Source organism: Carya illinoinensis, chromosome 14 (assembly GCF_018687715.1).
Source record: "Carya illinoinensis cultivar Pawnee chromosome 14, C.illinoinensisPawnee_v1, whole genome shotgun sequence".
Classification (NCBI taxonomy): Eukaryota; Viridiplantae; Streptophyta; class Magnoliopsida; order Fagales; family Juglandaceae; genus Carya; species Carya illinoinensis.
The window spans coordinates 29066792-29093186 of NC_056765.1; the positions used below are offsets into that span (position 1 = coordinate 29066792).

General features: G+C 33.7%; 3 protein-coding genes and 1 long non-coding RNA gene across 4 annotated transcripts; all 4 read right to left on the reverse strand.

The window, feature by feature from the left end:
• Window positions 1-466: 466 nt before the first annotated feature.
• On the reverse strand, window positions 467-925 carry LOC122293785 (S-protein homolog 3-like). Its single transcript, XM_043102259.1, has one exon. It carries the CDS (start codon window positions 923-925, stop codon window positions 467-469), a length of 459 nt encoding a protein of 152 aa, XP_042958193.1.
• A 1356-nt stretch (window positions 926-2281) lies between these two features.
• On the reverse strand, window positions 2282-7256 carry LOC122294582. The gene is made up of 4 exons (XM_043103453.1): window positions 6992-7256; window positions 6088-6206; window positions 3512-3616; window positions 2282-2962 (listed from the first exon to the last, which is right to left on the reverse strand). The coding sequence occupies exons 1-4, from the start codon at window positions 7073-7075 to the stop codon at window positions 2533-2535; spliced, it is 738 nt and encodes a 245-aa protein (XP_042959387.1). The 5' UTR covers window positions 7076-7256; the 3' UTR covers window positions 2282-2532.
• Window positions 7257-10537: 3281 nt separating this feature from the next.
• Window positions 10538-11659, reverse strand: LOC122294882. The gene is made up of 2 exons (XR_006237784.1): window positions 11419-11659; window positions 10538-10865 (listed from the first exon to the last, which is right to left on the reverse strand). It is a non-coding gene; the product is annotated as an uncharacterized LOC122294882 (long non-coding RNA).
• A 5861-nt stretch (window positions 11660-17520) lies between these two features.
• On the reverse strand, window positions 17521-19867 carry LOC122295054 (protein LATERAL ROOT PRIMORDIUM 1-like). The gene is made up of 2 exons (XM_043104077.1): window positions 18209-19867; window positions 17521-18066 (listed from the first exon to the last, which is right to left on the reverse strand). Exons 1-2 carry the CDS (start codon window positions 18987-18989, stop codon window positions 17717-17719), a joined length of 1131 nt encoding a protein of 376 aa, XP_042960011.1. The 5' UTR covers window positions 18990-19867; the 3' UTR covers window positions 17521-17716.
• Between the last annotated feature and the right edge of the window lie 6528 nt (window positions 19868-26395).

Sequence of the window (26395 nt, forward strand, 5' to 3'; positions counted from 1 at the left end):
TAAATTATGTTATGTGAATGGTTTGTATAAGAGCGTTTTAATAATATTTCTCTTTTTTTCCTCGATCTAATCTATCGGTAGATATATAATTTATCTTAACCTCTTGTTCCCTTTTGGAAATATTAAATGAGGATTTTTTAATAATTGCAAACATGGGCCAAAAAATTTTTAGTAGAAAATCAAATCATATGACTATTAAGTTTAATTTATCAATTGTTTGTCCATCATGTTCACGATATATGGACTTGATCACACAATGAACGTCCCATTTGATATTTTTAAATTTGGCTTAATTAATCCCTCAAAATCAATAAGCTGCTTATGAGGACCCAAAAGATCAATGACAAAACTAAGATTGAAATACGATATATTGCATGACTAGTCATATGATCATAGTCTTAATTAAAAACCAAAGCAGACAGATGCTGCCCGCGTGCGAGTCTGTCCTTTATTTCATATTGTTGGATCATCGTCGTGAATCTTTCCAGGGATAGCAAAGATCATACAGATTAATATTATGATCATAGTTTAGCATACATGAACCATTTAGATGAACTTTCCAATAACATTCACTGCAACGAGGACTGTCTCTATTATGCTCGTAGATGTTGAACCAATGGTGTGTAGGACAGTCATCAGCATTCCACTCAAAACTGCAATAGAACAGTGTTTCCCCAAACAGGTTAGGCCTAAAGCTGAATTCGTAGTAGCTATCGTTGTAGTGTAGTAGATGTTCGCCAAGATCGTTATCCTCAGATTTGCAATGAAGTTTAAGATCAAGACCCACATCCAATTCATTAGAGATTCTCACGTGCGCTCGGTTACGTCCTGCAACCATATCGAATGTAGTTAGGAAGAACACAAGCTGCAGCATCAGAAGCAGAACTACTTTTGATGATGATGATGATCTCATGTTCTTGATCATGATCTGTAGAATGCTCATCATGATCATGTTGATATATAATTTGTTTGCAAGCAAGGTTCATGCATGGGGTTCATATATAATTTCTAGGGACGCATGCATCCATCCACGTATAGTATGGAATTTAACAGTACATACATGACTAATTAATTGCATTATTTTGGTAAAAGATGATCTGTACTTATTATATACATATATAAATTCAATATTATTGGTAATTAATTACTTAATTCCCTGGCGGCCTAGCTTGAAAATGCCATCAAAGTTTGATAAAAAAATATTACTCAGTACTTAATGAGTTACTTAATTGATATAACATCAGGATATTCTTATTAAATCAGCTATATAAATTTATATATATATATATATATATATGGGCGGGTAGGCGCGCGCTGATCATCATAAGCCTTCTTTTCAAGAGGAGAAAATAAAAAGAAAAAAAGATTTCAATTAATATAAGAATCTGCGCTAGTTTTTGTAAAGATATATAATGATTAATTAAAGAAACTTTTCTATTTTTTTTTTTTTTTTTATAAACATACGTATGACAAATGACAAATGGCCTTTTTGTGGCAATACCATATATATCTTAATTTGTTTGATTAATGTTTTTTACAGGCCCCAATTAATGTAAAACAAAAATGGACTCCGCCACGAAAAAAAACATAAAAAAGTAATAATTTTTTTCTAGTAGGGAGAGCTCCACATTCAATTATTTTGTGTTGGCAAGTTCCACCAGTTGGGAAAGCTGCCTGCAAAGTTGAAGACCACTGTTGCCATGAATCTGCATTTAAATGACTTGTTCCACTGTAACTTCCTTGAAAAGTTGTTGGAAAGACTCCTTAGAGTTTCTACTCGAATTTAATTAGTGTGAAAATATATAATTGATATTATAGGATCCATTTCGTGTAATCTCTCTATCACTCCAAATCCAAGAGAACTTTTAAGAGATTCGAACCCGTCTGGAGAACGCCGAAACCTTCTTACTTGGCTTTGGGTTTGCGATGCACACAACACGGCCTTCGACTGTACGCCTGATCATGGCTTTTAGAATAGTAAGTAAAGCTTTCGGTAGTCCTTTGTATTAAGAAGGTTATTTTTTTTTATCCCCCTCTCTTGCTTCTGTAATTGCAAGCAAGTTTATCATCAGTACTTGTCCTAACCGATACAAATTCCAAATAATTTTGACCTTATAATGCATAAAAGGGGAAAACCCAATGAGGAAGAAGTAACAATGACATTAGAATTAGGAAATGATCGCAGGAGATGATCACTGGAGTTAAGTTTGTGATAAATGCTCACAATTTAACTCCATTCATGTCCTATTTAATATACAAATATTCTATTTACAAACTAATGTCGAAAGGATAGCATGTCAAATTGAAAGAATTGTCTCTTGCAATGCAAGGAAGTGAATATTGCACATTTCTGCAAAGACCAATAAATCGAGACATTAAGAGACTGAACCAACTACAATGTCATTACTTCACATGGGTTATTTCTTTTTACAGATGATTGAACATTATTTCAATGTTAAAAGCCAGAGAGAACATATTGTACAAAGGGACATCGAGTTTAGAGGCCCGGCTTAGATACCTACACAAATGGCCTCATGTCCGACCCAACCTCACCAGACGCTGCTGATGCTTTGCTGCAGCAGCTTTGTCAGCGGCTTCACGCTTAAGTGCCCTTTTTGCCCGACGTCCAGTTGTACTTTTTGCAGCATCCTCCTTCTTGGGCTCTCGGGATGATGTACTGGGACCTGAGTCTTGGAAACTTGGTCGATATACCGGCCTTGCTTCTTGCCGTCCTGCCCTAACGAATCCATTATCACCCCACCGACGATTACCGATACGAAGACGTGATGAACCATTGAAGTAAACTTCATCTAGCTCATCTTCCTCTTCGTCCTCGTCCTCATATGGGTTATAATCTTCAGGATCATCATAAACGTCTTCCCGTTCCTCCACAATCAAAGGCTTAAACCAGGTTGCTCTAAGGAGTAGGCAAACACTCTCCTCAAACATGTAATCATTGACACTGCCAATAAAGATGTGTCACTGATAGTTTCTGAAATTAGTAATTCAATCAAAGAAAATGCCAAAAGAAAAGATACCAGCAAATCAAGCTTCTTCGTTCATTTAGGGAAGAATAATATTTGACAAAGTAACACGATTATAATAGGGGCAATATTGCAACTAACAATTCGAAATCAAGTGATAACTTGGTTAATTGGAATGCCATAAAACAAAAGATTGGTAATTTGAGAAGTAAAATATAATTTTCCCATAGGTTAATTACAGCTACATCCAACTTAATTCCACTCTTGGCTTCTCTTGCTTATCAATCGACCTTGATTCCCAATCAAATTTATTTTGCCACAATTTCATTTCAATCTTTTGAGTGTATTTTCCCTCTTTTAGAATCCTCAAAACAAAATTTACTCATCACACCAGCATATGTTCTTGCAGGACCACATGTTTTCTCCTTATTAATACATGTGACAGAGTGAGAGAGAGAAAGAGAGAGAGAGAGAGAGAGAGAGAGAGAGAGAGAGAGAGAGTCAGGAGAGGGGTCTAGACATACTACCTGCCATCAAGAGAACGATGGACATTAAGGAACTCAAATGGATGTTTACATTGAGGGCATGCTGGTTTCTGACTATATGTGGCCCATCGAAGGATGCAAGTCACGCTACAAAAAACAAATAATCAACCATAAGAACACCATAATTACTAGAACGGTATACCACTCTTTAAGGAAAACAGAATTACGAACAATGACTAAGAAATCCATTTCTAGTTTTCAATTTCTTCAAACACTAGAAATCATAGCATCAAATTCTCCAAACTCAAAATCCAATAAATTACATCAATAGACAATGTATGAATAAAATTCAATCCAATATTCAACCCCCAATCCACATGACACAATTTTACTCATACCACAACTAGACTGGAGCTTGCAATAAAATTAATTCAAAGTTTATTCAGCAAGCATAGCGGGGTGGATATAGACAGCAAGTTTTGTGTAAACAAAACAAGAAACTAGCAAAATACCAATCCAGGATGTTTTTTCATCATTTATCGAAAAGAGATGGCACAAAGTTACAAACTAACTACATACAAGATACCAGCACAGAATTCATTGGCAATGGAGGATCTGGAATTCTAAGTTCCCAAAGAAAAGCCACCACGATAGGATCAACAGTGACTGAAGATAAGAAACTTAAAAGTGCAAAATCTTTCTTCATATATTTAAGCCAGCCAAGCTATTTTAGAGCTCATTAGTCACATTTCATCAAGGGTCGAGATCTAACATTCAAGAATCAGTGGAAAGGTCCAACAAATCTAAATCATTGACATAACGAAAGGGCTACCAATCACTTCCTTCGAATTGAATGTTAACAGTCCATGTATGCTTCATGACATTGAAACCACAAGATATTTGTACCCAAAATGACATCACCAGAAAAAATAACTAGTTAGAGTTACAAACATCATGTTAGATAATCAATGAGACATACCGACCATATGAGCCAGATCTCAGAGTAATATTCCTACATCATTCCACTACTCTGTTTAAGATACCATTTCACTACTAGTGCAAAAATGATTGCATGTGTGTATCGAGATATGGAGAGAGGTAGTGTGATGAACAGGACAACATAAAAAAGTTTTGCTTGGAGTGAGCTAACTGGGCTGCTAACCCACAGACACAATATGCATGCAGGAAATCTCAGATCATCTTGGCAAGAGTGCTTACTAGTTATTACAACCACAAAAAGAGAACATGAAAAGTTGTCTAATTAAATAGAATTTAATGACGAGTGTGTATGTTCCTAAAATTACTAGTTATAATATAAAAATTTGAGTTCTTGCAGTGTGAAATTAATCTCCACCTTATGGACGGACCCTTTCATGCAGGTAAAAACAAGTTCAATACTTTTTAGAAAATCAAGTGGTGGGAAATTACTGGAAAAACAATGCCAAGTGATCAATATGTTCATTTGATACCAGTTTGCATGGTACAGATTAACATACCTCTTATCAAATTCCAGCAACCTGATGAGTACAATTTTTAAACCACGTCCCAAAAAGCGATACGAAAGCAATGAGGTTTTTTATTTACTCCCCAATTTGAGGTAAACTGTAAGCCTCAAGGATGGATGCAAGTCATCACAAATTCTTAGAACAAAAGGGAAATAAAAGAAATAAAATGAGAAAACATACTTTAAGAATTATATATAAAATATTTCAAAGATTAAGCATAAAAACAACCGATGTTTGAAGCAGAACATGTAATATCTGTGTCGCATGAACTTTGTAACTTTGATTGACCAAAACAGGTAAAACCAACGCTCAAGATTTCCATCTCGTACACAAACCTATGTGTTTTTTAGGTTTAGCAGTAGAAACTGTTAACAGCATGATAGGCTAATATTTTTAACCAGAGTCGCCACCATGTAGAACAACACATAGGTTTTCCGCATCATAGATCAAGAAAACATAATACTGTTCAAATGTATAATCTGTTACTTATGATAGGATATAAACTGTAGCCTAACAAAACCCTCTGTATTTGCTAACATAAAAAATAGCACCCATACAAGAACTCCTTTTTACATGAGTAACTTTTTTTTCTGATAGTTAATAAAAGAATTTGATTCCAAGTAAATTTCTAAATGAGTACTTTGGCATTTATTACCAACGTTCTGCCAATAGTCCTAATCCCACATCCACAAATCATAAAATTTTAATACGCAACAATCAAGCACTTTACTAGAATTCTGCTATCACTCATAACCAGACTTATGCTTTCATTGTGTGAAATACCAACATTCTTGTTCATGATTGTCCTCATAATGCCAGAGCCCCTAGTTGTTCAATTGAGACAAGAGTATTTATGACATTAGCCTTTTGGATCAAACAATCTAGATCTATGAACTGAGGTATCATCCACTCCAATGTGGCATTCAAAATATTCATCAGTAATTCTCCCATTTAGAAACTATGATTACAGATTCCAGTAAAGAATTCCAGCATGAATACAAACAACCATAACCATAATTTCGTAGGCCCACAAAAAAGTAGTATCAGCTCAGCAACGAGACAATAAATCCACAATACTTCAGACAGAGAGATAAAGGGATTGTTTAGACAAACCAGTAAGCATGCTCGCAACCTTTTACAAGAGCAGTCTCTTGAAGCACTATTTTATCCAAACATATCGCGCAGATCCCACCATGATTTTCACACCCCTTTTCGTCAATCTCTGCTTTAATCTGCATTTTACCCAGTAATTTTAAACACACGTGAATAGTTTCTATTGGATGCAGTTTGCATTGAATAGTTTGTTTGCATTCTAACTATCTTCCATAATAAGAATGTGTTGTTAAACTATTGTTTTAGTTACTGAAACCATGCAGGAAAACAAAGGACGAAACTAAAAAACCTCCATCTTGGACTTCCTATCAAAGTAGCCCCGGGAAATTTCTAAATTAAGCGAATAAAAAAAAAATCAAATATCTACCATACAAATGCGTGCATCAGATCTATCCAAAGCAAGGTTGTTTTTTAATTTTCCTTTCCTAAATTTCCCACCGTTTGGTTCCAGAGAATATGTTTTTATTTTCTTCCAAGAATTAATCAAAGGAAAAATGCACAAAGGGAAATGGTAACAGGAAGACAACGCGAAATCAGGCTCACTGTGTCGCAAGAACTGAAAATAATTCTATACATGCTCTTCACACAAGGTTCCAGAGGATATGTAAGAAATTTTAAAATTATAAAAATAACAAAGACTAGGTGAAACCCGAAAATCTATGGGCTTTCCCCTATTTATCAAAAAAGAACCAAAACACAAACAACAGACCATTCAGAATCCAGCAAGTTCTTTCGTTTTATTTTCCCAGCAACCAAACACATCGTAATAGACCAGAAAAATACCTAAAAAAGACATCTTGGCTCTTTGAAGAAAGAATACAAAGAGTAGATTGTCTTCTGAAAATCGCGAATCTCAATCTCAATGCACCGATCAAAGAAGAAACAATCGTAAAAAGAACCGAACCTGAGGGTCCTGATCTTGGATAGAAAGGCCGCGAAGACCGTTGACTAAGTGCTCACCGTCGATCTCGATAACCGAAGAAGCCATGGAGCGGAATAAATAGAATTTAAAATCGGAGGACGCTACGGCAAAATGGGAATGAGAGAGAACGCCGACAAGAAAATTTCTTGATCCAAAATCTCGCTATTTATAGAGAGATTGGTGGAGAGAGATAGAGAGAGAGAGAGAGAGAGAGAGTTGTGAAGGAGAAGAGATGCCAAAGAGAATAAAAAAAGAGAGATCCTGATTCCACATGTGAGAGGAGGATGCATGGACTAGAAATGCGAAGGTGGCAGCATAGGAGAGTATAGAATTAATTTTATAAAAAATTTATTTATAAATAAATTTTTTATACACTGATATAATTAATTATATATTAAAAAATTAATATAACAAATTATATTAATAGAGTATACAAAAAATATATAAAAGTGACTGAACGTAACATTATTTTATTTTTTATTTTCATTTTTTACACAGTACAATAGGTGAGATTTTATTTTTATTAAGTTTCTTTTTATAAAATATTTTTTATTTATTAAAAATTTCTCTTAAATTAAATTAATAAGCATGCTCATTTTAAATTTATATAACAACTAAATTTGATCTTTATAAATTGGTGTAGAAAATAAATATCTAACTTGCTACAAATAATTTAAAATTTGAATTCTAGTCCTAAATAATTATTTTATTATTTCGAGTAAATAAAATATTAATATGTCCCATGAGTTTGTCTATTCATTTTTATTATTAATTTATTTAATTTTTAATTCTTTTCTTTACTTAATAGTTAAGAAAGTAATTTTTAATGTATTAATATATTTTAATTTTTTTAAAATTATTTACATATGTTAAAAAATATAAATAAAAAAATAAAATTTGTATTATTAGGTACGTCTAACAGTTAAAACTGGATTGCATACTAACACCACCTTTTCGGTTAATGTTTTATCCTAAATTTTTTTTATAATTAAAAAATAAAAGCATAATAAAAAAAATATAGTTAATATATAGAAAATGAATTTACATTATTTTCTTATAATACTTAATATTATACCATTTAATTACTCCTTTTTTATGAAATTAAAAAAAAAAAAATGAAAAGAAAAGCTAGACGTTGACAAGTGGGTCAAGGCGTGGATGGTTACGAAAAAAGGGCTCCATTTTTGTGTGGGAGGAATGCATTTTTAATGGTGCGGTGACAGAAAGGGTTGTGTTATCGAGGTGGGACCCAACACGTTTGTCTCCCATTTGCCCATTTCTTCCATGAAGAATGAGCAGGCATACGCGGATGTATACATTTTTAAAAGATGTTCAAAGCGTGACGTTATTGGGTAAGTTTGTCATCTTTTGAACGTATTTGAATAGTATTTTTATGAAATGTTTCTGTGATTAAAATATTTTTTAATAAATAAATAATAATTATCCCTAAAAGGTGTAATAAATTTTTTATTAATCTGATATTTTGAATAGGCTTAAAAAAGGTTAAAGTTTATGTAATTTATTTTAAACATTGTATTAAAAAATGACTTTTGGGTCTATTTTTCATTTAACATTTTTGCGCTATTTTTTTCAATTTGGATATTAGGCATAGTTTGATTTGACAAACTTTTAAAAATATCCGATCATATCTTATCTCATCTAATCTTAACATCTAAAATATCCTTCAAATATAAATATTTTTCAATTTTTAATTTTTAATTTTTTTTATCTAATCAATATAATTTATTACAACTTTTTCAAAATTTAAAAAAAAAATTAATATTAAAAAATTATATTTTAACCCTCTTTTAACTTTATAATTTTTGTATTCAACTTTTTTCTCTCATTTTTTTAAAACTCTATAAAAATCTTAACTCAAACTATTTTATTAATACTTACAAATTATCTCATTACTATTTATAAATTTATCATCTTATATGTAGAACCAAACGATGCCTTACAATTCTTGACCAAATTCTAAGGAATCCAAATTTTTTTATTCTCTAAAAATTAATCAAGATACAGAAGAATGGATAGAGGGTCTCTATCTAACACTCATGTGGAATAATTTGTATAACAAGAGACAATTAAAAAAATAATAAAAATTAAAAGGGAGATGAAATGGGGCCAAAAAGTTGTCCTTTTTCCTTTATTTCTTGTATTGAAGTTTTCTTCAATGCAAAGAGAAATGCCTCGCTAGAGAAAATCAACTTTATTTAAAAAAAAAAAAATTCAAATTCGTTAAAAAAAATACTTTTTTATCATTAAATAAAAAAATAAACAAACAAAATCGATCATTTTGAAGATCATCTTTCTTGATGGCCCAAGCATTTTCTTTTTAGTGTTAGAGAGATGAGAATCGAGATGTTAATTAGGCATAGGCAGATTTGGGGGTAAACTCTTGGAATCCTTGACACACACAAGGGGAAGTTGGTGCATTGCATTTTCTTGGAAGAAGGAGTTTGGTGCAAGAAAAAGACAAAGTTATAGGTTGGTAACATCTACTTCGTCTCTTCAAAGCAATAATGAGGAGAATGGTAAAACTATAATTTTGATATTCAAATTGACACATATGTGCCGGATAAAATAAGAAAATACGAGTTGGATATGATAATTATTAAAATAATTGTAAAATACGGTAAATACCACTATGTTGTAGTGTGGCAAATTAAAAATAAAAATAAAAAACTCTTTCTAGAGCTGTTAAATGTTTTTTTGCCTCTTGCTTATTTATCGAAATAAATTTATAAAAAAAAAAATCTATATAATTCAATAGGCTATAGCATTAAAATACATAAATTCTTCCTCTCTTTTAAAGCTGCTACCCGGCCTATGCGGGCAAGTAGCCAAACACTCTATTGTGCACTCACATTGGCGGGGATTGCATATGAGCCCCAGTTCCAACCCCATCCTACAAGGGTGGATGATCTCGCTAGACTATCGAACGGAAGGATGGCCTAGTCCTCCCATTCAAAATCTGCCAGACTCCTCAAATCTATATATATTCTTTCACTAAATCCACATAGCAACCCTCAAATACACATATCTAACCCCCCCTGCGAGTTTGCTCAAAGAACCACAATGGGTATCTAATGTAGAATCACCTTGAGATGAAAAAATGGAAGAAGGGAAGAGAAGAGAAAAAAGATGAGGAAGAGGAGGAGGAAGATAAAAGATAAGTTGCAAGGCTGGGCGCAGTGAGAAAGGACAGGATGAAGAAGATTGGGACTCCAGACAGTGGGGGGGATTGAGAGAGAGAAGAAAGAAAAAAAGAGATGGGGATTCAGTCTAGGGTGTTTTCCCCTATATACTCTTGTGAGAGAAAGAGAAAGAAGATGCTGGGAGGGGGGTAATATACCCTAAAACGAAAGAGTTTTGCTACATATAAATACAGTCGCGCACTAATCTATGTACCAATACTAATTTATTCATACTTAAAATTTAAATTAACACTGTTATTAATAAAATTTACTTTTTGACCAATCACATCATATTAATGCACGTATATAATTATGCTTGCAATTATACTTTTCCAAAACGAAATGACTTTGTTTCATTCTAATTTTTTAAAAATATATATGATTGTGCATAGAGAAAAGCTAGAGGCCGGACAGGTTTAAAAAGCATTTTTACACTGGGCCAATAATAATGTGCCATATAGGCACTTTATGAAAATTCAAAGTAGAGCCGCACACATCCAAACCCCTCTCTCCCCCTCTCCCATCCCTCAGTAGCCCGATTCTCCCAAGTCATGCCCTTTCTCTCCCAGCGGCAACAATAATAAGCATAATTTTATTGGCAAGCCATGCCCTCCTAGTGACCCTTTCTCTCCCAAACCACGCCTTCCCCCATCCCTCTGTAACAAATTTTATTGGCAACAATTAACAAGCATAATCTTTGAAGATTAAAACCAGGGCACAAACCATGCAAATAATAAGAACCCCAAGCCTCAAATCAAAACCCAACAACATGAATTAGGTAATCATGCATAAAAACCGTATTTCAAAAATTTACCCCAAGCAAAATCAGCTTCTCGAACACGTGATGGGGCTCAGGCACTCAGCGTACAATAAAAGATGATTCCAAACCCAGCAAAATTATTGCAAAAGCATTCATAGCTCTGTTTCTGAGGTTTTTTTTTTTTTTTTTTTTTTTTTTTTTTTTTTTTTTTTTTTAAGAAAACATTATAATGGATTTACCTCAAGAAAAATGTTATCCCTAATCCAACTAAAATCTATAATCCATCAATTAGATCATGAATAATTTACTAACTGCGGCCAAGACGAGAGAGAGCTTCAAATAGAATACTCGGACTGCCAAAAAAAAAAAAAAAGAGCTAGAATGGAGATTTAGAGAAGAGAAAGGGAGGGAGGGAGAGAATCAAGAGATAGAGAGGGAGAGAGGCTTACGGAGAGAGAGCGGCGTAGTGTTGAATATTGTGAGGAGCAGGAACGGTGTTTGGGTTGCTACCTCTAGCTTTGTGGTGTGGAATTGTTAGGAGAGAAAGGGCGTGGCTTGGGAAAATCGGGTTACAGACGGAAGGGGGAGGGGCAGAGAGGGGTTTAGATGTGTACGGCTCAATTTTGGATTTTCATAAAGTGCATACGTGGCACATTATTACTGGCTCAGTGTAAAAATACTTTTCAAACCCCCGTCCGATCTCTAGCTTTTCTCTTGTACATGCATATAATATACGAGCTTTGCTAGACGTAGTCGGCATGCAGTCGGCTGTACAGAATAATTAAAAATATGGTGGTACAGAATGAATAAAAATTTTTTTTTCATATAAGTTTTATATTAATTTATTTTTTTCAAAACAACTTCATACTGACTGCATTTATCGACTGTACAAATCATTTCTCATAATATATATGGGGCACATGGATGAAACCCATGCAAGGCGAAGGCCAGGCATGGCACTTGCCTAAAGCCTTTGTGCATGGGTAGGTACCTGCCTGTCTGATGTAGGAGGATAACTCTGCCTGCCCCAAGTAGGGTTTAGGCTGGCCGAGTATGTGTATCCAAACCGAGGCCAATTCTCTTTCATTATTTGCAACATATTTTTATCAAATTATGAATGTACATCTTTCTCCAAATCATCTTATCAATTGTTGACTATTTGAGAAAAATAGAGCACATATGAGATATGCATTTTTTTTTTTTTAAAGTTCATTTTTTCAAGATAAAGTCCATATTTTTTTTTTTAAAAATACTTCACAAGAGACATCCTGAAATTCATATAACATTACTCATTTTCATTTTTGGTTTCGTTTGCATTTTCAAAAAATAAACTGTCACCTTTTTGCTTATTTTATTGGAGAAAACACTTGGAATGACTCGGGCTGAGAATTGTTGAACCATTGTGTCGGATTCGACCAACCCAAAATTGGATCGTACGTAATATATCCATTGGGAATGTGGTCAGCTTTTTCTTGAAATTTAGTACAGCCCCACTTGGGCCTTACAGTAAGCCGAGTGGATATGGGCCATGTCTAGAGGATCAAGGTGGATGAAAAGTTGGGTGGATTAGCTAGCTGTTGTTGTTCTTTTCAACGTTTTAAACACCGTTTTGATAGTTGTTACGATTAAAATATCGAAACGAAATATTTTAAAATCAGTATTATTTTGAGTATCATTTTAGAATAGTCTAAATTTAATAAATTAATTATATATATATAAATTATGTTTTAAAATAATATTAATATAAAGTCTTAAAAAATTAAAACACATATTTATAAACCTTGATAATACTTTCAAATTAAAAAAAATAATCTTCCAATGTGAAAATTGAAGTAAAATTTTGAAAAAATCAAAAATTTTACATTAATTACAAAAATTCACTAACTTCAAATAGTACATCAAAAATCAGCCGATATTAACCGAAACGCACTGGTACGGCAAGTATTTAACCTGATATGAAACAAATATATTTTTTGTATTAGTCATTACTTCGATACGATAAATTCTAACCGTATCGACTAGTATGGTACGAAATTGAAAATATTGGTTCTATCTACCACAAAACAAACTACATTGGAGAGAGTGTTGATAAAAGGCATACGAGAGATTTGAACAAATAAGATTTGAATTGTTGTACATTTGAGAAATAAAAAAAAAGGCTTGAATACCAAATTTAAAGGTATTTGGCTTTGAATATTTCTCAAGCTTCATACAAATGCTTTAAAAAAGGAAAAAGTCTAGTTACAAGCATATTTGTGCACTAATATATGTACTAATTTATTACGATTGGTCAAAAAATAAATTTTATTAAAAACAATACTAATTTAACTTTTAAATATGAAAAAATCAGTATTAATACGCAGATTAGTACGCGACTTTGCTTATATGTAGCAAAATTCTTAAAAAAGATTGTGATCTAATATTAAGAAATTAATTTTCTTTTCACGTAGATCTCATATTTATTCATTTTTTTCAAAGTAATTACGTGACACTTAAACACTCACAATTATAAATATCATTTCTCTAAAGGACATGGCGAAACTCAATGAGATGTGGCTTATAACTAAGAATGAGAAACGTTTGGTCCTTTTTATCTTGCAAAACAAAATTCAAAACTCCCATAATTTATTATGGTATATCATATCATAAAACTCATTTTGTTGTAAAATAAATCTAACCTATTACATCTACCCACGCCATTTTGTCAGCTTTGCTTTTGCGAAAGCTCTCTGTGAACCCAGCACTTCTTAACAAGAATAACATCATCTAAGCAATACAAAATCCATTGACTTATGCTAATAATGTAACAGTCTACACAATTCCAAGCATGCATGATGATCATAGGCAGTTATCCATTACACACAACACAGACCTCTATTTTGAATGGTTTGGGGGTGATCTCTGCACTCAATTCACAGCCCTCAAACGGTGATAAGCCAGAAAGAGAAAGGGCATGCAACTAATTATATGAAACAGTCAATGCAAAGATGAAATGCTAGAGCACAAGCACAACTCTAACAAGAATTATAAAGAGCTATCCACCTGCACGATACATGCAACATTGCAGGAAGACAAGAACCATTAATATCGATCCACCATTACCACCATCTTCACAGAAAATACAGAGAAATGCAAGCAAAACAAAGATCACGTACGCCCAAAGGATAGATAAAACTCACACCAATCAAAGGAAATCCACACGAGGGATTATATATCTAGAGTTGTAATGATTACTTCTCAAGAATTCCGCACGAAGCTGCAAGAATGATCACCACTCAATGAAAACTAGCCTATAGATGCATACCACCCAGAGAAATTATGACATATTCTACAAAGAAAGCAATAGGCTTGAAAGTTTATTCTCTTGAATTTAAATGAAAAATAAAAATAAAAAACACCCCTACAACTTGCAGATCAGAAGAACAAAAAATAAAATGACCAAAATAATCTTGAAACTTGAAGACAACAGAAATTTATGCGTCATGTGTTGTTTACATATGAGGACAAGCATGTGTTTCAGCTGCAACTTCTACACATACGTGAAGTACCACATGCAGTCATTAACTCAGTTTCTGCCTTGAGTGAAGACTACAGATGTAAACAAGAAGAGGCATACCATAACCCTGGTATAATAGACAAAAAGTAGCAGAATGATTTAGAGAAGGCTAGCGTAAAACTCTTGAAATTAGCGAACTGAAAAATTAATTTTTAGTTTTTTTTTTTTTCATTTTTTTTTTCTTTTTTGCTGATGTAGTCAAGTTTTTAAAGCAACCCATATGAAGTCATGGAATGGCCAAAACTACTGTATTTCAATAAATCTTATCTTCAGTTTTCGTATATACTTCTGCTCTCTGTTTGCAATACAAAATAGGCATGAGATAATGTTCGGTTACTTTTGTATACTTCTTGCGCACTCCATTAATGTGATTAGCTGCATCACTTTTTTTAATATAAAATAATTATTTTAGTCAATCACATCAACAAAATGCATAAAAAATACGCAAAAGTGATTATATATTGCATAACTCATGAGATAAACCTACCAGAACGACTAACGATTATAATCCATGACAAGATTATATTAAAATCTAAGCATCAAAAATAGGAGGAAGAAGAAATCCATTTTCATATAAGCTATGTTATATATCACACTTTCATTTCATTTTTATCATATTTTGCTGATGTGACAATATTGCCACTCAATCATTGGATCAATTCTTCTTTTCCTACTTAATTCATTCAAGTATTAATATATAATATCACGCCAATACAAAAGCATATGAGTGGGATGAATGTGGTATACAGCATTTTTCTTTTCCTATAGATGAGCATATAAGAATAGAAAATATTGCTGGATGAATTTCTCACTTCAATGGATTGGCCTAGTTTACTATAACAATTCAGCAAAACACTTGTCCTCCCTAGCTAGCTCTCTCTCTCTCTCTCTAGCAAAACTGCACCCTCCCTCCATCCCTCCCTCACACACGGCCACACGCACACAGTGACACAGCAGCCAATGAATTCATGACCTAATATGAAATACCAAGTTGTAGTGGAGATCTATAAATGGGTAACATCACAACTTCGTGCAACTGGGGAAGTAAGCCACAAAAAAATTTTAGCACCATTGATATTAAACCAAAGAACATAATTCCTCAGCTCCCTCTGTTTACACAGATCCAACACCAGCATGGCATCTCACAAATATATGACAAATCGAGAGAAAAGCACCCGAGCAGTACTATTGCTTAGTACAGAAGAACTATGATCTTGAAGACAAAAACACAATATTTATACTTTTTTCGCCAAGACATCTTTCTTTCTGGACGCAATGTGTAGGAAAGATGCATCTGTTTTGGGGCGCTGGGCTCGAGAAATATTTTAAATGCATGTGATTATCCAATAAGTTAAAAAAATGAAAGACATACAAACAGTACATGTGCACAAAGCATCTGATAAAGCAAAGAACAAGATAATGTGAATGTCCTTAAACAGAAGACGCGTACAAAAGTGGAATGCAGCATATCTAATGTAACAACACCAAAGAAACATATAAAAAGAAGTGAATTATAATGCAATCCACATGATAAAATCCAATACCCATTTATAATTAATTTGCAGACATCCAAAGGGGGACAGCATGTGAGGTAAAAAGAAAACCCAAGCAAGCATTGAATTCAGATTCCTCTCAATTTGTTTAATCCAGAGAAAGTCAACATTTGCATGCTAGATCATAGCCAAAAAGTTTGTCACATACACCTGCAGCATCTGAAAGAACAAATTAAGTATACCAAAGAGAAGCCACATGCACATCCCAAACAGCAATTATCCTGGTAAATTCCAAAGGAAGTAATGACCAGATGATTAAAAAAAAGCATACAATAACAACAAGAAGCATGCATTGACAAAAAGAAAATTAAAACGACTCAGTACATTGCACATATAGTTTTCACCCACGTTAAGGCATACACTAAGGACAAGACAAAAGAAAAAACAAAAACATCCATCAACGGCCACAACGCAGAATAATATCTATATATCAGTATGTTCAGTAATAGAAGCTGTGCAAGCACTGAACTAATGCATTATAAGTAAATTTATTATTGATGAAGGTAAGCCATGAGTGCAGAAATATCCAGTGTCAATGATGACAAAAATCTACGCAAATATGTGAGATTAAATAATATTTTTTTACTATAAAAACCTGATATATACGAAGGCTGGATGAATGGTCCGACATTTCTGCGATTCAAAGCTGAATACAGTACTATCCCAAACAAAGGAAACAGCATGCAGAAGGAAGTACATCAGGCGTTCATAAACGATCACAGTAGCAGGGTTGTCCACATACTGCTGATCAAATGTGATAAACGCATCATGAGGTTGATGTGCCTTGAAAAGGACGTTCATCTGATGTCATGTTTTCTTTGGCAAACAATGATGGTGACATTACAACTTCTCGTGCTAAAGTCTAAAGCAGCGCTATAATAATGATCGATATTCACGTTTTCTTCTAGTTAGTACTGAACAAAACAAACCTAACAGAAAAGAAAACTGTTGCTATATATTGTTCAGTGCCAACCATGAAAGTATAAATGATTAGAATAATGAAAACGAGGAAGGAAAAGGAAGCACACAATACACTTTACAAGTGGGAGCGGAATTTCCAAACCAGAAAAAAATTTACTTATATCTAGCAGCACATGATGAAGGCAAGTTATAATACCAGCAAGAGAAAATTGGAAAACATATAAATGAAAGGTTGAGATCACAATTTTCCCTGTATGAAAACCTTTACCCTTTGCACTGTACCCTTCCCCTTTGAAAAATAAGAACAAGCATGTAATTATATTATATAATAACCTATTTCTAAAACAAGTAATTACTATTAGCAGCTAGAACAAGCTGTTTCAGTCTCCTTTTTTAGTTTCCATTTTCGCTAATCTGGTTAAGAAAATACTACAGTCGTTAGAAAAATGTATCATTATTAGCATATAATGATCCTCTCATTGCGATGGCAAGAGGAAATAGGCCGAGAGAAACAAAGAAAATAAAATCCAAGAAGCTGAAAATATGATAGCATGACATGATATGTTACTAAGACACAAGAATATATAAATAATGAAACAGTTTTTGCAAAAGCATATGAAAAAGTGGAAAACAGAAGAAGATGAAGAAGAAGAAGAAGAGCTGCATTCCTTCCCAGTCCCTCGATCGACTACCTTATTCTCGGAGAAAGAAAACGCTTCAATTTATTGGATTACCATAGCTTGAACCTCCAAGCAGTCCCCGGCCAGAGGCTGCATAAACATCAGAAGGGTCAAGGATTGGGGAAGACGAGGAGGCCCCATTTCTCCCCCCACCTCCACCACTACTACCGCCACCGCCGCCGAGATGCAATTCAGATATATTAGGATACCCATCTCTATTTTCAATCCCTTGATCATATAGAAACCCTTTGAACACATGGCCGCCGATCTTTACAACCGCCTGATACGCGTACTCATCATCGCCGTCTTCCACAGCCGTCACTCGTACGCACTTGAAAACAGCTGGTGCACGTACTTGCCCAGGCAATGCCTCTTTAAAAGTCCCATCTGTGCAGAATTCAGCAAAAACTACAATCATGGTTCAAACATCAAACACCCTAAACCTCGCCTAAACTAACGAAGTGTGAATATTTAAGAATGTTATCCATGTGTAAGGCGTAAAGAGAGATAGAAGGAGCAAATCTCAAACCTTGGTGACTGGAACTAGTATCAAAGCTTCTTGGGGGAGTTGTATTAGAAGTGGAAGTATGAGAGGTGGTTTGCGAGGTGATGAGTCTAGGTTTCTTGGCACAAGAGGTAGCCCCAGAAGAGCCAGCGGCTGCAGAACCGGACGCAGTCATGAGCTGGCGTTCCCTTCGCCGAGCGGCTGGGACCCAGGTGCTCTTGACATGGGTGACGCAATCAAAACCGCGACTCTTGCAACAAGTCCTGCACCTTCCATGGCTGCAATCTTTCTTGGCCTGGTTACCGCAGTCCTGGCATGTGACTGTTGAAGACGTCGTCGTTGCCGACCCACCGATCCCACCCACACCGTTGCCACCACTTTGCAACAAATTCCCAGAACCAACTTGATGATCAAGAATCGTGGGTTTCTTGAAATAGTGCCCATGCTGGGTTTGCTGATTATTCTGCCAGAACTGAATCCCTCCACCACCCCGATTTGTGTTACTCAGCGCATTGTTCTCATCTTCGACACCGATGTTCGGGGGAGCGAGACACGGAGTAGCCGTGAGAAGGGGGATGACGCCCACTCCGACGCCCATGCCGAGTGCAGTGGCGGGGTTGGAGCCGTTGATGGAATGAGGATTGGACATGATGGGGTCGTGCTGGTGATGGGGATGGCCGTGATGGTTGTTGTGGTGGAAAGACGAGGCGGGCGCGACGACAAAGAGATCGCGCAGGCCCACCATGCCCATTTCGGTGGAAGCGAGGCCGTAATTGATGGACCTGGAGGACGCAGCTTGCCACATTCCGGAGGTGGGGCCGGTGCTGGTTCCAGCGGCGGTGGGTCCGGCATTAAAGCCGAGGGAGAGCTCATCCGGGGCAGCGCAACCCGCGGCGGAGGAAGACGCAGCCCCCCAGTCTGCGAAAGCTCCGGAATCTGAAGGTAACCTCCTTGTAGTAGCCACAACTGGTGGTCTTGTTAACAGAATCCACTCTTGACTGGAAGTGTATATTTAACACAAACAAACACAGACACATACATATATAGTGAGAGAGATTTGTGATACTGAGCTCAATCTATGGATGTATCTCTGTAGGTGTTATGTAAGTGGGGTTTCTGAAATTCTCTCAGAGAGAAGTTATGAGTTAGAGATAGAGAAGAAAAAAGAGTTAAATTTTGATACGCGGAGAGAGACAGAGATCTTGTTTGTTGGGTGGCTTTCTAGTTTCTGTCTGTCTTGCTCTTAAGAAGATCACTGCTGCTGCTGCTCTGTTGGTAAGACGACTATTTGCTGCTCTGTTGGTAAGACGACTATTACTGTCACTTTGGCTTTTCTGAGAGATAAAAAGTTAGCTTCTGAGGTGGGGAAGAGAGAGAGAGAGAGAAAGCGCTGAGTTTCTGGGAGATGGGGGGGCCCCAGAATTAGCAGAGACTGAGCAGTGAATGAGTCTAGCTCCCTCGAAAGAGAGAGAGAGAGAGAGAGCAATAACGACCTTTCTTCAGAGCCTTCTGCTCCTTTGTTATTTTTGCCGAACTTTCTCTCTCATCATCACCATCATAATCATCTTCGTCGTCGTCTTCTTCCTCTCCTTTCTTCACCAATTGATCCTTCTTTGTCTCTCAGCCTCTTTTATCTCTCTCTCACTCACTCTCTCTCTCTCTCCAATAATAACACTAACTACAGCTGCAGCTACAGGTGGGGAGATGGTAATAAAAAAAGACATGTAAAAATCAATAAAAAGGACACTCTCCTCCAAAAGTCGCACCACATTTCTCCTTCATTTGTTTTTAAGCAAATTAATCAAACATATGCATCTATATATATATATATAATATTATATATACGTTTTTAGGAAAATGACAGTATCACGCTAATTATATATTTCAATTGATATATATTTTTATTTTTTAATAATTAAAAAAGTGATTAATAATAAATTTATATTTGTTTACTTTCTTTAATGGTTATGAATGTTTAAAAATATTAAAATTAAAATTAAAAAATTAAATTATACTAAAAAAGTGACTAATAGGCACATTTGGAATTGCAGTTTTAAATTATTTTATTATTATTTATAAATTATTTTATTATTTTTTATTATTTTTATTTATAAACTATTTTAATAATATTTATAAATTGTACGAGATATTCTTACCAGATATTGTTCTTAAAACAGCAGGCCTTCCATTCAATTCCATCGGGGCAGCTTGCATTGGAGCTCCATCGGCCCCACCACCTTAAACTTAAAAGGACCCATCCCCATGATTTTAAATTTTAATGGAGTACTGAATACTGATCGATCGATCAAAAAAAAAAAAAAAAAACTGAACGATCAGGAGCGTGTAAAATACGCGCCGCGTGCATTATCTCATGATAATATTTTCGCATTTATCGTTAAATAAACGTGGAATCATTGCCATTATACAAAAAGTAGGTTACAATATCCTTGAATGTTATTCGGATAATAAAATGAAATAAGATAATTTTAAATTTAAATTTAAATTTAAATAAAATATTATTAAAATATTTTTTTAATATTAACATTATTTTAAATTTAAAAAAATTAAATTATTTATTATATTTTATATAAAAATTAAGAAAAATTATAATGATAAAAAAAGATGAGATTAAACACTTTTACTATTCTAATGGAGGCAATCGCCATAACCTCACTTCGTGTTTTTGTCTGATATTGGATTATTAATAACAGCAATAACAACACAACCTCCTCCAACTCAACTCCACCATGCCATACGACTCGACAAAAACAACATACACACGAGATCATCTCGAGCTCATCAAATGCTACTGTACTCTTGTCCAATTCTATAAATACACATTTGTGATTTTTTGTTTATTTATATTGTAGTGACGAATCTTCTATAACTGTTTATGTCTTAGTTAGCTCTAGAGTGCCAGTGCACAATAGGTGTTTGTTATAGTGCCCGAATGTTCTGGGCCCTTTTATTTTCTATATATACAACACTATACTGAACAAAGATTAAAAAAATGAAATGAAGTATATTGTTCATGTGCACTGTGTTTAGCAATGTATCAGAGCCAGTTAAAGACTCACATCTACTACCATGGCGAACGAAACGCCTAAGAAAAATTCCCCACCCTCCTCTTCTCTTCTTCCCAATCTTTCTCATCTTGTCACAGTCAAACTCACTCATGAAAATTTTCTACTCTGGCATGTCCAGATGGTACCTTACCTTAGGGACAGTGTCTTTTTTATTTTGTCAATGGTTCGAATCCATCTCCCCCTCGTCTTCTTTCTGATAACACTATCATCAATCTAGATTTCTTGACTTGGACCCAGACTGACAAAATGATTCTTATCACCCCTCATTTCTTCTCTTTCGAATAACCTTATTTTCCAAGTTGTTGGCTACTCTACCTCTCAGTAGGTCTAGTATGCTCTTGACAGATTGTTTGCCTCTCAATCTCATACTCGAGTGATTCAAATACTGTTGAACCCAAAATTTCAAATTTTATATAATCATATATCTACACATGGATTTTGATAATAATAAATGAATTCAAAGAATAAAGAAGTCTCAAACTCAATTGTCTACACAATAGAGTCAAGCACATCAAGAAAACAGGCATAAACAAGAAGGGAACAAATTCACATTAAAGTCATAGAATAATATTGTTTGAGAGCTTTACATTCACAACATCTAGAACATACAACATTCATTCAAAACTTTCATTCTCTCTTCTCTAAGTATTGAGCCTTAATCATTATTCATTTTGAGAGAGATATAGTTTGCACTGTATTGTTCTTATTTCACTCATTGAGGAGTATTTTCTGATAACCTACCCACTATCAGTTTTTGTATCAGTAAAAGGGTGTGTATAATCCTTGTGCGTGTAGAAAGTATTTTACACAGGGAATAGTTGAATCACCACATGTAAGGTGATTACAAGTGTAGAGGGTGTTCTACACGGATCCTTTGTAGCGGTGTTGTTCAAATACGTAATAGGTTTCTATCTCCATCTGAAGGAGGTTGAATAGTGAATTTGAAAATTCTCAAGAGGTAGCTTAAGGCGAGGACGTAGGCAGTGGGGCCGAACCTCGCTAATATACTGAGTTTACTTCTCTCTTACACTTACTCTTTATATTTATTGCTATTTTGTATTTTGTTTATATTTTATATTGTATATTTGATTTATAATTGTTATTTTTTTTAATAGAACTCAATTCACCCCTCCTCTTGTGTTAGTCATCTGGGTAACAATTGATATCAGAACTAAGAGTTCTATTATAAGATTAACTATCTTTTGAGTTAAAATCTTATGGCTAATATTGCAGCTTCATTTAGTGAAGGTCAATCAAGCAATCGACCTCCACTCTTTTGTGGAGACAATTACTCATTCTGAAAAGTTAGAATGAGAATATTCCTTCAAGCTCAAGGTCGAGAAATCTAGAAATGTATTGTAAATGGACCTTATATTCCAACAAAAGTGATTGATGAAGTAAAGTTCAAAAAGGAAGAACAAGAGTTTGATCATGAAAACAATAGACTTTATACTTTGAATTTAACTGTTATGAATTTATTATTTAATGTTCTCAATGGAAATAAATTTAATAGAATAATGATTTGCGCTACGGCAAAAGAAATTTGGGATAACTTAGAAATTACTTATGAAAGAATTTCGCAAGTCAAGGAATCAAAAATTTATATTCTTACTCATGCATATGAAACGTTTAAGATGAATGATGATGAATCTATTTCTAGTATGCACACTCATTTTACTAATATCATAAACAGCTTGACAGTTTTTGGCAAAATTTATTCCAAGGTGGAGATAGTAAGAAAAATTCTAAACTCTCTACCAAAACGCTGGAAATAAAAAATGACAACGATTCTTGAAGTTAGAGATCTCAAGAAGCTCAAAATGAATGAACTCATCGAGTCACTTATCACCCATGACTACACATTAAAAAGAGAAGAAGAAGAATGAAAGTCAAAGAAAAGCTTGGTACTTGAACCTGTTCCTCATGAAAGTGAAAGTGATGAACATGAGGAAAATGACGATAAAGATGAAGAAGTTACGATGATAACAAGAAAAATTCAGAGGTTCTTAAAGAAAAATAAAACTCTTTCGAGAAAATCATTCAAAAAGTTTTTCAAGAAAGATTCAGGTAAAAATGACACTTTAATTTGTTATAAATGCATTAAACCTGGTCATATCAAACCAGACTGTCCTCTGCTAAAGAAAGGTCGAAACAAGGGTAAAAAAATAATGAAAGGTACATGGGATGATGATTCAAGTAGCTTAGATAGTGAAGCAAGCAATTGAGAATCAGCAAATCTTTATCTTATAGCTAAAGATGACATTGAGGTAACAAATCTTGATAATATTGAAGATCATTCATATGAAAAATTGTAAATTATTTTAGAAGAGGTATATGAGGAATTTGAAAAATTGGGTATCAAGTATACTGCTTTGAAAAAGAATTTTTTTTTTTAACAAATGAAATTGATATTTTAAGAAAAGAAAACATCGTTTTGAAAGATGAAAATCTTGAATTAAATAAGAAGAAAACTGGTTTAGAAAATATTGTTGAAAATTTTAAACTTCTTGGTAGTCAAAGATGTGCTTTTGACAAGGCAAGCTTAAGATATATGCCAAAACAAAAATAAAAACCTTATAAAAATTTCTTTGATAATCCTTCTACATCAAAGTCCAACATTCAAAATTCTTTTCATAAAAATAATTTTGTCAAAAAAGATATTATTATAATTACTCAAATTCTTTAGATAGTTTTTAGATAGTAGATATTCAAGACACATGACGGGAGACAAGACTAAGTTTTTTGATTTTAGATCTAAAGAAGAAGGACACGTGACATTTGGAGATAACTCGAAAGGGAAGATCGTGGAAATAGATAAAATTGGTAATGAATCTTCTCTCATAATTGAAGATGTTCTACTTTTTGAAACTCTAAAACATAATCTTTTGAGCATAAGTCAATTATGTGATAAAGGATTTATAATTACTTTTAAAATGGATAAATGCATCATTTTGAATGATCATGATTGTAATATTTGTTTTATTACTTTTAGAAGCAACAATGTTTATATAATTTATTTTGAAGAAATTACTTCACAAGATACAATTTGTTTTTCAGCTCAAAATGAAACTAATTGGTTATGACATAAAATACTAGGTCATGCCAACATGGAACTTATTTCCAAATTTTCAAAAAATGATATTATGAGAGGTTTACCAAAAACATATTTTCTTAAAGACAAAATTTGTGATGCATGCCAATTTGGTAAACAAACAAAAACTTCTTTCAAAATCAAGAAATATATTTTCACTACTAGATCATTGCAACTTATATGCATGGATCTTTTTGAACCAAATAGAGTTGTAAGTTTAAGAGGAAAATATTATGCATTTGTTATTGTTGATGATTTCTCTATATATACTTGGGTCATCTTTCTTGCTCATAAAGATGAGGCATATAATTCTTTTATCAAGTTATGCAAAAGAATTCAAAATGAAAATTGTTATATTATTTCAAGTATCCGAAGTGATAGGAGAAAATAGTTTGTTAATAAAAATATTGAAACATTTTGTGATAAAAATAGTTTTGTGCATAATTTTTCTGTTTCTCGAACTTCTCAACAAAATAGGGTAGTAGAGAGGAAAAATAGATCTCTTCAAGAGATGGCAAGAATAATGCTCAATGAGAACAACGTGCCTAGTTATCTTTTAGCCGAAGCAATAAGTATTGCATGTTATGTTATAAATAGAGTTATGCTAAAGTCTAAGTTAGATAAAACCCTAAATGAGCTTTGGAATGAGAAAAAGCCCAACATTGGTTACTTTCATGTATTTGGATGCAAATATTTTATTTTGAATGACAGGGATAATTTAGGCAAGTTTGATTCAAAATCTTATGAAAGTATCTTTCTTGGATATTCTACTAATAGTAAAGCTTATAGAGTATTCAATAAAAAGATTTTGACTGTACAAGAATCTATACATATAGTATTTGATGAATCTAATTCTCTACTCTCCAAGAAATCTATTGATGAAAAAACAGGAGGTATAAATAACACGGAAAGTCGCAATCTCAACAAAGAGAACACAATAGAAGAATTCAACATAGAAACATCATGAAAGACCATCAAAATTTAATATAAAATGTAACCAAATAGTGAAAATTTGTGAAAGATCATCCAGTAGAATAAATTTTGGGAGAACCTTTACGAGGTGTAAGTACTCGATCATCTCTTAGAAATATTTGCAATCATACTGTTTTTCTATCTCAGATTGAACTCAAAAATATTGATGAAATACTTCTTGATGAATCTTGGATTCTAGTTATGCAAAAAGAGTTCAACAATTTGAAAAAAATGATATTTGGACACTTATTCTTACACCCAAAAATCATACTGTTATTGGAACAAAATGGGTTTTTAGAAACAAGAAAGATGAGTCTGGAATCATTACTAGAAATAAGGTTCAACTTGTAACTCAAGGTTTCAATCAAGAAGAAGAAATCGATTATGATGAGACATATGCACCAGTCGCAAGATTAGAAGTTATTCGAATGCTACTTGCATATGCTTATTATAAAGATTTCAAACTTTTTCAAATAGATTTTAAAAGTGATTTCTTAAATGGTTTTATAAATGAAAAGGTATATGTTGAACAACCTTCAGGTTTTGAAAATCATATTTTTTCAAACCATGTTTTCAAAGTCGCAAAAGTACTATATGGACTCAAACAAGCTCCTAAAGTGTGGTACGAGAAACTCAATAGTTTCTTGATTGAAAAAGGTTTTTCAAGAGAAAAAATCGACGCAACTCTTTTAATTAAATATGAAAATGATGATATTCTTTTGATTCAGATTTATGTTGATGATATAATATTCGGTACTACTAATGAAAATATGTGTCAAGTTTTTGCTAAGACTATGCAGGAAGAATTTGAGATGAGCATGATGGGAGAACTTACATTCTTTCTCGGATTGCAAATTAAGCAAGTAAAAAGTGAGACATTCATTAATCAATCAAAATATATTAAGGAATTACTGAAAAATTTTGGGATGTAAAGTGCTAAGGAAATTGGAATACCAATGAGCCCATCAACTAAACTTGATAAAGATGAATCAGGTAAACCAGTTGACTCGAAGATATATCGAGGTATGATTGGTAGCTTATTATATTTAACAGCCAGTAGAC

Bases quoted from the DNA above. Each gene is read 5' to 3' on its own strand.
- LOC122294582 (XM_043103453.1), bottom strand. From the start codon at position 7,075: ATGGCTTCTTCGGTTATCGAGATCGACGGTGAGCACTTAGTCAACGGT. The intron at 6,207-6,991 runs GTTCGGTTCTTT...GGTAAAATGCAG, and splicing joins TCCAAGATCAGGACCCTCAG to ATTAAAGCAGAGATTGACGA. The intron at 2,963-3,511 runs GTAGTATGTCTA...CTTTATTGGCAG, and splicing joins CATCGTTCTCTTGATGGCAG to TGTCAATGATTACATGTTTG.
- LOC122293785 (XM_043102259.1), bottom strand. From the start codon at position 925: ATGATCAAGAACATGAGATCATCATCATCATCAAAAGTAGTTCTGCTT.
- LOC122295054 (XM_043104077.1), bottom strand. From the start codon at position 18,989: ATGTGGCAAGCTGCGTCCTCCAGGTCCATCAATTACGGCCTCGCTTCC. The intron at 18,067-18,208 runs GTTTGAGATTTG...AATTCTGCACAG, and splicing joins TACTAGTTCCAGTCACCAAG to ATGGGACTTTTAAAGAGGCA.